General features: G+C 31.1%; 1 protein-coding gene and 1 long non-coding RNA gene across 2 annotated transcripts; one reads left to right on the top strand and one right to left on the bottom strand.

The window, feature by feature from the left end:
• Nucleotides 1–435: 435 nt before the first annotated feature.
• LOC120144201 (uncharacterized protein At4g22758-like) lies at nt 436–1,426 on the top strand. Its single transcript, XM_039158327.1, has 2 exons — nt 436–1,126; nt 1,244–1,426. The coding sequence occupies exons 1-2, from the start codon at nt 745–747 to the stop codon at nt 1,405–1,407; spliced, it is 546 nt and encodes a 181-aa protein (XP_039014258.1). The 5' UTR covers nt 436–744; the 3' UTR covers nt 1,408–1,426.
• Nucleotides 1,215–2,410, bottom strand: LOC120144203. Its single transcript, XR_005518019.1, has 3 exons — nt 2,392–2,410; nt 2,320–2,326; nt 1,215–1,426 (listed from the first exon to the last, which is right to left on the bottom strand). It is a non-coding gene; the product is annotated as an uncharacterized LOC120144203 (long non-coding RNA).
• Between the last annotated feature and the right edge of the window lie 8,988 nt (nt 2,411–11,398).

The following is an 11,398-nucleotide window of genomic DNA, read 5'->3' as shown; positions in this document are numbered from 1 at the left end:
TTTTTATAAAATTTCATCAAATTATTTAATAAAACAAATGAAAAAATAGCAATTAAACTAAAAAATACAGTTAAAAAAAGTAAAAAGTCTAAAAAAAATTATAATAGAAACTAAATTCATCAAAATCACATAACGAATTGTTATTCTTTAAGATTTAAGATTCAAACACCATAAATATTAAAAATATAAACGTTCAATATTAAATAATTTAAAATTATCTTTAAATATATACTATAATGTTATTATCTTGATTTAATAAAAAATCATCAAAATCACATAGTACAAGAATCTAATACAAAAATTGACCAACACTTTATTTCCTCACCGGATGTAGCCGGTTACCCCAGGGAGAAAGAGATTCAATGATTTCATTATAGCCAATTCTCTCTCTCTTTCTCGTCATTTTCCATCCCAATATAAATAGGTTGTGACTTGTGAGGGTTGGCCACTTAAGGCAGCGTGCATCCTATCTTATTGCTGTCTTAGCTTTTCTGTTTGCCCTTGTGTTCTTTGTTTATTTACGGTTATACTATTCAGTTGATGATAGCTTACTGTGATCGGAAACCCGAGAGCCGTCGCACGGATTCCGCCCTCGGTTTCCCTCAGTTCAGGTATTACCGTCTCCGGCGATTGAGGTAATCGTTTGTCTACTTGCCAACCCAAAGAAAACAACACCAAAAAAAATTTCTTGTTTTTGTTTTTTGAATTATTGCATAATATTCTACCGTCGATAAGTTCGATTCGATGTCGAATTCAAATAATAAGCGGAAGGAATCAGAGAGGAGTCGGAGGGGAAGGTTATCTGAAAAGGCGTCGTCGTTTCACGGGAGAATTCCGACGATGGCACCGGCGGAGCTGAGGCGGCCGAAGACGCTGCCCGAGCTACTTCAAGAGAAGGCTACTACGACCTCCTCCGATGTAAGACCGAAGTGGACGAAGCTGCTATTCAACGTGACGATTCAAGGCAGCCTCGGAGCCGTGCAAGTGTTGATTTCCCCGGAAAACAGCGTCGGAGACCTGATAGCCGCTTCCGTCAAGCAGTACTCGAAGGAAGGTCGTCGGCCAATCTTACCGCCATCGGACGCCGCCCTTTTCGATCTCCATTATTCTCAATTCAGCTTAGAAAGTAAGAAAAAAAAACGATCTCTCAAGAATTCTTAACCGTTAGATTAGTTGACTGTATGTTTTAGGATAACGTACGGCTCTGATTGATGGCCAATATTTTTCGTGGGGTTGGCCGCAGGTTTGGAAAGAGAAGAGAAGCTGATGGAGTTGGGATCGAGAAATTTCTTCCTTTGCACAAAAACGGCGGCGTTGAAGGACCGTGAGAAGAAAACGGCGTCGTGCTCCAATGAAGCCGAAAACGTTACAAAGAGCTCGATAACTTGGCTCAAATTCATGTTTTAAAGTATTTTCTTTAGGGGTACTATTGCTTTTTGTAAAAAAGAAAACAATAATTTAAAATAGTTCAGATTTATGAAGCATGCAAATTTGCATATAGGGGTTTATTTTGAAATTGTCAGGGAAGGAAAGAGAGTGTTTAATTATTAATCATAATCTCTCTTTTGTTTAATTATTTATAAAAATGTACAAAGCTTTCTGTGCATTTATTAATTCGTTGAATATAAGCATGGTGCTTAACTTAATATTTATAGGATAATTCAATCTTTGAAGAAGACACTCTCAAAATTTAATATGCACCTAATATATATTTATCGTAACATAATTGAAATTTGTTTTATATCTATTTATAAATTAAGAAATACATTCGGATATTAATTTCCGTAATATTATTCAAGAGCTTACTGCAATATTAAGCAAGGAAATATAGTAATTAATAATTTTAATTCATTAAAAGTGATAATATGTTGAAGAAGAAAAAGAAATGATTGAGAAAAAAGGGAAAACTGTAAAGGCAAAGAGGTGGTTGGGTGTCTGAATATATATCTAAAAATTGATGTACAACTTGCCCATTGGTGTTCCTTCCAAGGTAAGGCTTGAGACGACGTCGGATCGGCTATTCTAAGTGAAGTAACTATATGACAAAATTACACGTTCCCAGGTTTCAACTACCTTGTTTACCGCTTTTCGAGGAGGATTCTTAAGAGTAAAATTTAATTTAATTTAATTTTCTCAATTTTTATTTAGGGAAAAAACATTTCATTGAAAAGTAAAGTATACACAAAAACGAGATACAAAAATACTAATAAATAAAGCATGGGAATTAAATATGTTTATCTCATATCATGTCATAAACAAACACAATAAGATACAATGCTTGATTTTGTTATGCTTGTCTCATATCATGTCATAACAAACAAAAATACTATTAAATAAAGCATGTGAATTAAATATGTTTATTTTAGTTATAAAATAACATTTTAATATTACATTCAAAAAATAAAATAGACTTTAAGAGCAATATCTGATACCGACTGAACCTAGATATAAACAAAGAAACAACTATAAAAAAAAAAAAAACTGATCGTCACACCCAGCCGAACCGACCATTAACCATTCTAATGAATGAACAGTGGGAACAGAGGTATTATATGTTTGTTGTTTAAAATCTAAAGCTTTTCAATATTCTGGACCGCAAAAACCTCATCTTTGCCTACTAAAACCGTGGGAAAGTTTAGTTGAGTTGCATGAAATGCGTATCTAAAGTAAAGTTTTCTTAAATAATTGTTACAGAGCATATACCTTTCAATCTCTGTTAATTTAATGTTTCCCATCAAAGTTTAGCCATGCGCATGTGATGGGGCAAACATAATCAAAGAATTAAAAAAACAAAGATATTTGATGCAAAATATAAATCAATTGTCTATGTGACGAGAGGAAACCACCACTACTGCAATTTTCCAAGCTACAGAATATTAAATTCTTATGTTTGGATATATGTGCAATAAATAGATCAAATATATATTTTTAAATAAAAAATTAAAATAGATAGATGAGACTTATGATGAAATATAATTATAATATAATTTTTATACTTTATAGATTACATTAAATTAGTTGTAATTGAAGATGTCAATTATGGTATTCAATTTTTATGAGAGAGAACATTGATATAAACACATATATAGTTATATTCTTTAATTTTTTATAATTAATATTATATATCATGTTTGAGATAATGAATTATAGTATAATTATGTTTTATCAACTAAATATATTTACAACAATTAATATACATTATAATTACATTTAATACGATAAAAATTATATTATAATTTACAAACACATCCTTAAAAATATCTTGTTTATAAGGGATGCTTTCTAAGTTTTGTTTATAGCAACACTATCCGGGTTTTGGTTTTGTTTTTTAACTATACCTCACTCATCATCTTTTACTCTCAAGTGCTTGCCATATAATAAATGAAATTTTATAAAGAAAAAATAATATTTGCAGAAATCATGATTTTTCCATTATATATATTGAATATCAATAACTATTGTATAATGATAATATATATATATATATATATATATATATATATATATATATATATATTAAAGGAGAATTAGATTTAAATATTTAGAATAATACTATTAAAAGAAATAAATTAAACCTACAAAGATTTATTATAGAGATATATCCCAAATTTATTTTTTTAATTAATCTAGGGTAAGTACAAGGTAGTATCAGTTCAAAAAATAACTCTCAATCATTTGATATTGAATGCTCACACTCTGGCATTCATGGTGTTCAAACTCGATACCTCAATAAATAACAACAATTCTTTTACCATCGTGGTCCCTTAATTCATGCCCAAATTTAATATTTTAATATTCTCTTCAATATTTTTAATTTTATTCTTTTAAATAAATTTATATTTTTATTAAAATCAAAGTAATATTTATAGTTATCAATTGAAAACAGAAAAGAAACTTAATTGTTTTTCCCTAAAAAATTCAAGATTAAGTTATATATATAATATGAGGAATGAGGCCTAATCTTATCTTTTGAATAGTTTGTAGTATCTATTTATAAATTATCTTAGTTATTGATAATGTATACACCATAAATATAATTATTTAAATTCAAAATTTTAAAAGAAAATAACACTCATTTTAACTACTAAGTGTGTATAATGATGTTTTTTTAGGTTTTCAATAATATTGAAACATTGGGTTATTTTTTTCCTAACCTAAAAGATTTCGTCAGAAATGGTTAAAATAGTTTTAGGCCCAACACAACTTGTCCAGTCCAAAATAGCTTTCCGCAAACAAACTCTTAAAATTGAAAACTGATAATTTAATGAAGGGTAAACTGATTATTTTTTCTCATTGAATTCAAAAATCATAATATTTGGTCACTTTCATTTTGTTTTAATTAAGATATGGTCATTGAGAATTAACTGCCGTAAGACCTTTAACGAATTGATGACTTGGCACAATGCATATATAAAATTAGAAAGGATAAGCTACACAAATGGTTGGTAATGTATGAGTAAGTTTTTGCTTTCCCCACTGAAGTTTCAAAAGCAACAAATTGGTCACTAAAACATTTAATAGGTCATTGAAAAATAATTTTATATCTAACTTATCCAAAAGTTTTCTAATTTTCAATTTTTTCAAACACCTCGCCATCTCCATTATATTCACTTGAATCACTCTTTAACAACACCAACCCAAGGTGGCTTGTTGGTTGCACAATAAAATCATTCCCTTTGTCGATGCCTATTGCAACAAAAGGTGTTAGAACCAAACCATAATAATTATGAATACAAACCAGGACCTAATCATTTCAAATAATCAAGAATAAAAATACTAGATTTGAGGAATGTTGAGTTAATCGATCGACGGAATCGGCCAAGAGGGGGGTGAATTGGCAATTAAAAATTTCGTGGAAGCTTTTGCAGAAAAATTGAAAGTAATTGCACAGCGATTTACAGTGGTTCGACTTTCTCAAACAAAGTCTACGTCCACTACCTTAACTATCCACACTAAGGATTTTCCAACAAATTCACTAATTTGTTCTTTCTTTTGAGGCCAAAGAGATAACCTTACAAAATCCCTTAAGAGTATACCCCAACTCTTGAGAACACTCTTTTTCCCAAAGAGAAGATTACAAATTTGCAAACTTACAAGAAAACCTCACAAGGTAAGATGTTTGCACAATTCTAGAACAAGAAAAGAACACTCAAAGATAATTACAAATGAGCACAAATGGTGTTCTTGAAAGCAAAATGAATATTGAAAGGAAAATTGGCTTGATTTGCACAAACTTGGTGTTTGATGCTTTCTCTATTGTTTCTCTATGATTTCTTGTTGATCAAGGGCTTCAGAACTTGATTAAATACACCTTGAATCTCTTCTGAACGTTGGAGATGATTAGTGAAGATCATATAGCCGTTTTAGTGTGAAAACAATTAATAAAACAGTTTGGAGCGTGGGGGGAATCGGTACCCCCTATGGGGAATCGGTTCCCTAAGTGTAAAATTCAAATATTTTGACCGTTGAACAGGGGGAATCGGTACCCCCTATGGGGGAATCGGTTCCCTCCGAGCATTCTGGAAATCTCGGAGCCAAACCATTCAGGGGGGAATCGGTACCCCCTTGGGGGGGAATCGGTTCCCTATGAGCAATCTGGAATTTTTGGCTTTGAAATGGTTCGAAATACTTTGTAAAATTATTTTGAAATTGTTTTAAGATTAAAACTTAATTTTACACTTTGAGTAAGGATTAAAAATGATCTTTGAAAGATTTGGAGTAATGTTTTGATATTCGAATAATTCTATCGAATATACTTAGAAAATCATTTGGAAAATCTTAAAATTCATTTAACTTAATTTGTTATATCGAAATATCAAAATGTTTTCAACAATCTCCCCCTTTTTGATATAACAAAAACATTTTAGTAATTTTAAGATTTTGAAATCAAGTTTTGAAATTACTCCCCCTTACTTTAACACTTCTCCCATTTATCATTTAAAAACACTTTAACACTTCTCCCATTTATCATTTAAAAACGCTTTAACACTTCTCCCCCTTTTTGTTAAATCAAAAAGACATTTTAAAGAATTTAAACAAGGTTTTGAAATCAGTTAGCCAATTGATTATATATAATATAAGCTGCTAAGATCACAAGCAAGAGAAACGTTAGCCATTAGTTTCATAATCAATATTCATAATTAATGTGAAATGACAAAAATTGGTCATAATGCAACTAATATGTAAATGATGCAAAAATAAACATTAAGATTAAAATGAAAGTGAAAATCAAACCAAATATATAAGCATATAAGTTCAAATATTCATTTATCCAACAAATTCAAACACGCAAAATAAAACAATCCATGAACATCAAAATGTTTCACAATTAAAAGTCCTGAGTTCGGGACGATAAACCCATTGACCCAAAGACCGAGTTTGATAAACAAATTACTAAGGAGACAACCATAAACCAAGATTTCTATATTCTTGGAAGGAACAATGTTTATGGAAACTCACTAAAAATGATCTGTGGCAGATAAATCTTCTTTTTTTGTTGGATACAATATATCCACCATATATCTATGTTCCTAAGGGAGGAGTACCTACCTCCGGATGGTCTAAACCACCAAGAGATCAAATAATGAATGAATCTATCACGATGAGTTCTTAGGGTACTCTCACTATCCTTAGACTTATAGGGTGAATCCACAGTCCCTTTTTCATTAAACCTGAGGTATCTAGTCCAAAATGGGTAGCGATTGTGCCGGAGTCAATAAAAATGAATTGTCCTAAAAGATAGGATCAAATTCCTATAGTTTCATATCGGAGCTCGTTTTGGACACATATCACATTGGAATAGAAAAATACGGACTAATTGATGATAAACCAAAGGTTTGAGTTAAAAGAGTTTATAAAACTTTTAGGATTTAAGAGTAGGAAGATATTGGAAGTCCATATCTTCTATAGCTTGGATCGAAGGGATACACTCTTCCCAGATTTTATATGACTCAAAACAAGTATGGTACATATGGTATAGATCTTGTCCATAACCAGGTACGTTGAAACAAGAGTTCATAATGATCATATTTGGGTTATTTGGATTGGGTGGAGGAATAAGAGGTCGGTTTTGACTTGAGCGACTAGACAATGTCCTAGGTCGTTTAGGATTTGACATGGTTTAAGAATCGGAATAGAATATGTAACCTGCAAATTTAAAAAAAAAACATGTATGTAATTCAATCAATCCCAAAACTCAATTGAGTCCTCAATATTTCAAGGTTCTCTAAATCAATCCTAATGGGCAAAGTTTTTGAAAACTTTTTAAAAAATACGGTTTTGAGAAACAATATAGTTTTCATAACAACAACATAATTCAATCAAAACACAATTAATGCTCGATCTAAAGTTCATCCTAGAACTAATTAAAACTAGTTCTATGTTTATAAATTGATGAAATAGAAGTTTTGGAAAAATATCTTGAAGGATTTCGGATTTGAGTGAGATTAGATGAAGTTTGCACATTTTTTTTTGATGATTCCAACAGGTTTAGAGAATGATATTTGAAGTTAATTCCAATTAAAAACGTTGATTTGAGGCAAGAATGGAGATTTGAGAGAGTAGAGGTAAGAAACGGCGTGAAGGAAGAAAAGGGTTTTGAATAAAAATAAGGGTTCTGCCCGTGTTTAACCAGAACCCCAGGGGGTATCGATTCCCCTGTGGGGGGAATCGGTCCCCTTCAAAGGAGGAATCGGTTCCCTCATGGGGGGATCGATTCCCTCTGCACAAAAATACTAAAATCCGATTTTAAACACTCAAAATGCTAAATTAATTTTCTTTAGTGGTATTGGCAACTCATATATTAAAAATTAATCATGTTCAAACAATTCAATTAATCTTTAAACGATATTTGAACATAAAATTAATTTTTTATCAAGAATCATAAACTCCCCTTAACTAATAGCAATGAATGCAATAAAAAATTATTATTATAAGCATTTTTCATTTATTATAAAAAGTGCTAAAATTATTTTAAACACTCAGTGAAGATAGATTGGTCAAACCTAATTCTCTCCTAAGTGTCCAAAATCGTTCCTTGTCTAAAGGTTTTTGTAAAGATATCCGCTAATTGGTGCAAAGTATCAACAAATTCTAGAACTAAATCTTCCTTAGTGAGATGGTCTCTAATGAAGTGATGTCTTATTTCAATGTGCTTAGTTCTAGAGTGTTGGATGGGATTTTTAGTGAGACAAATAGCACTAGTATTGTCACACTTGATAGGAATGGTACCTACTTCAATTCCATAATCAAAAAGTTGTTGTTTCATCCATAAAACTTGTGCACAGCAACTACCAGCTGAAATGTATTCGGCTTCAGTGGTAGATAATGCAACACAATTTTGTTTCTTTGAAAACCAAGAAATTAGCATATTTCCAAGGAATTGGCAAGTACCGGAAGTGTTTTTCCTATCTAATTTGCATCCTCCATAATCCGCATCAGAAAAAGCATGCAAGCTAAAGCTAGAGTCTCTAGGATACCAAAGTCCTAGACTAGGAGTGTTTTTAAGGTATCTAAAGATTCTCTTAACAGCTAGTAAATGTGATTCCTTAGGACATGATTGAAATCTAGCACATAAGCAAACACTAAACATAATATACGGTCTACTTGCAGTTAGATAAAGTAGAGATCCAATTATTGACCTATATAATTTGACATCTACACATTTACCTCCTTCATCTAAGTCAAGCTTTGTTGAAGAGCTCATTGGAGTGTCATGAGGTTTCCCATTTTCCAGTCCAAACTTCTTGAGCATATCTTTGACGTACTTGGCTTGATTGATGAAGATGTCATCTTTTCTTTGCTTGATTTGGAGTCCCAAGAAAAATGAGAGCTCCCCCATCATGCTCATCTCAAACTCACTTTGCATTAGCTTAGAAAATTCTTGGCAAAGAACATCATTAGTAGAACCAAATATTATATCATCAACATAAATTTGAACTAATAATAAATCTTTACCTTTATGCTTCAAAAATAATGTAGTGTCAACCTTCCCTTTTGAAAAACCTTTTTCAATTAAAAAATTTGACAATCTTTCATACCAAGCTCTAGGAGCTTTCTTTAAACCATAAAGAGCTTTTGTCAATTTTAAAACATGATCCGGAAAATTTGAATCTTCAAAACCTGGAGGTTGTTCCACATACACTTCTTCTTTTATAAAACCATTTAAAAATGCACTTTTAACATCCATTTGATATAATTTAAATTCATTGAAATATGCAAATGCTAATAACATTCTAATTGCTTCCATCCTAGCTACGGGAGCGTATGTTTCATCATAGTCTATGCCCTCTTCTTGAGTATACCCTTGAGCAACAAGTCTAGCCTTGTTTCTCACTATATTACCACTCTCATCAAGCTTATTCCTAAATACCCATCTAGTACCTACAGTAGATTTATTACTAGGCCTTTCAACTAATGTCCATACTTTACTTCTCTCAAATTGATTTAACTCTTCTTGCATAGCCATAATCCAATGTTCATCATTTAATGCTTCTTTAATATTCTTAGGCTCTATTCATGAGATAAATACAACATAATTACAAATATTTCTAAGAGAAGATCGAGTTGTTACCCCTTTTGATGGATCACCTATAATTTCACCATCCTTGACATAGTTGTACTCTCTTGGATAAGATACTTCCCTTTCTTCAATGGTTGGATTCTCAAGAGGATCATGAGTTTCCTCATTTTTCGTTTCTTCCTTTGATGATGGTTCTCCAACGTCATGTCTAACGTCATTTGTATTTATAACACCTACATCATCATTCACACAAGAATCCTTCCTCGGAAGGGGATTATCATCGAAAACAACATGTATAGACTCTTCTACAACTAAAGTTCTTTTATTAAATACACGATAAGCTTTAGAATTTAAGGAATAACCCAGAAAAATTCCTTCATCACTTTTAGCATCAAATTTGCCAAGGTTTTCTTTACCTTTGTTTAAAACAAAACATTTACATCCAAAAGGATGAAAATAGCTAATGTTAGGCTTTTTATTTTTGAGAATTTCATATGGAGTTTTCTTTAAAATTGGCCTAATCATTACTCGATTTACAACATAACAAGCGGTATTTGTGGCTTCCGCCCAAAAATATTTTGGCAAATTATTTTCACAAAGCATGGTTCTAGCCATTTCTTCTAAAGTTCAATTTTTCCTCTCAACAACTCCATTTTGTTGAGGGGTTCTAGGTGCTGAAAAATTATGGCTAATACCATTAGAATTACAAAACTCAATAAATCCAAGATTTTCAAATTCAGTTCCATGATCACTTCTAACACTAGTGATAGAGTAACCTTTTTCATTTTGGATTATTTTTGAAAACGTGATGAATTGTTCTAATGCTTCATATTTAGTATTTAAAAGTAGAACCCAAGTATATCTAGAATAGTCATCTACCAAGACAAATGCATATTGTTTTCCACCCAAGCTAGTAGTTCTAGTTGGCCCAAAAAGATCTAAATGGATCAATTGTAAAACTCTACTAGTTGATACATCATTAATGGATTTAAAAGAAACTCGCTTTTGTTTTCCTTTAGCACAAGCATCACAGATTTTATCATTATCAAATTTAAGCTTAGGCAACCCTCGAACTAAATCACCTTGAATTAACCGTTGCAAAACACTCATACTAGCATGTCCTAGTCTCCTATGCCATAACCAACTATCATGTTCATCCTTAGTAACTAGGCACAAATTAGTCATATCAATAGAATCTAAATGCACCATGTAGATATCCCTATTTTATGACCAATAAGCATAATCGAAAGTAGATGCAATGTCAATCAATTTTGTAATCATTTAAAATAAAACATTGTATCTTTTATCAAAAATTTTTTAAAAGATTATGCTTTTAACCCATTCACATATAAAATATTATGCAATGTTGATTATAGAGAGTAAGAGCACATGCATAAAGTTTTTGAAAATGTTATGCATTAAAACTTTATAATATTTTAACAAAAATCTATGCATAAACATTAAAAATTTCAGATCAAAATTTTGCAAAACCAAAGTTCTTGAAAAAAATATCAATTATTAAAGAGATATCAATTACATTTTAAAATCAATTTTGACCAAAAATTAATATGATGAACTAGAGTTTAAAAAACAATTTACCAAAAATTACCATGTTCATCATACAATATTTTTCAACATACATGAGACAAAACATAATCATTTAGAATTATTTAACATTTAAAACCTTATGCATGCATAGAATAAATGAGCAACCAAATAAAATAAAAAAAATTAAGTTTAGAGGTTACCCATTACTTTTTCATGTGTGGCTAGAGCATCTTGAATATCATCAACTTCATCACCATTGCTCCCACACACCTACAAGAGACATTTAAGTAGATTTTGGTATCCAAATTGCTTTGGATCCTTGAACATTAG

Source organism: Hibiscus syriacus, unplaced genomic scaffold (assembly GCF_006381635.1).
Source record: "Hibiscus syriacus cultivar Baekdansim isolate YM2019G1 unplaced genomic scaffold, ASM638163v2 tig00110882_pilon, whole genome shotgun sequence".
Taxonomy (NCBI): domain Eukaryota; kingdom Viridiplantae; phylum Streptophyta; class Magnoliopsida; order Malvales; family Malvaceae; genus Hibiscus; species Hibiscus syriacus.
This window is presented reverse-complemented; position numbering and strand designations above follow the sequence as displayed.

What these genes read in the sequence shown, in the direction of transcription:
- LOC120144201 (XM_039158327.1), top strand. Translation starts at nt 745, where the DNA reads ATGTCGAATTCAAATAATAAGCGGAAGGAATCAGAGAGGAGTCGGAGG. An exon ending in TTCTCAATTCAGCTTAGAAA is followed by an intron (nt 1,127 to 1,243) that starts GTAAGAAAAAAA and finishes GGTTGGCCGCAG; the next exon opens with GTTTGGAAAGAGAAGAGAAG.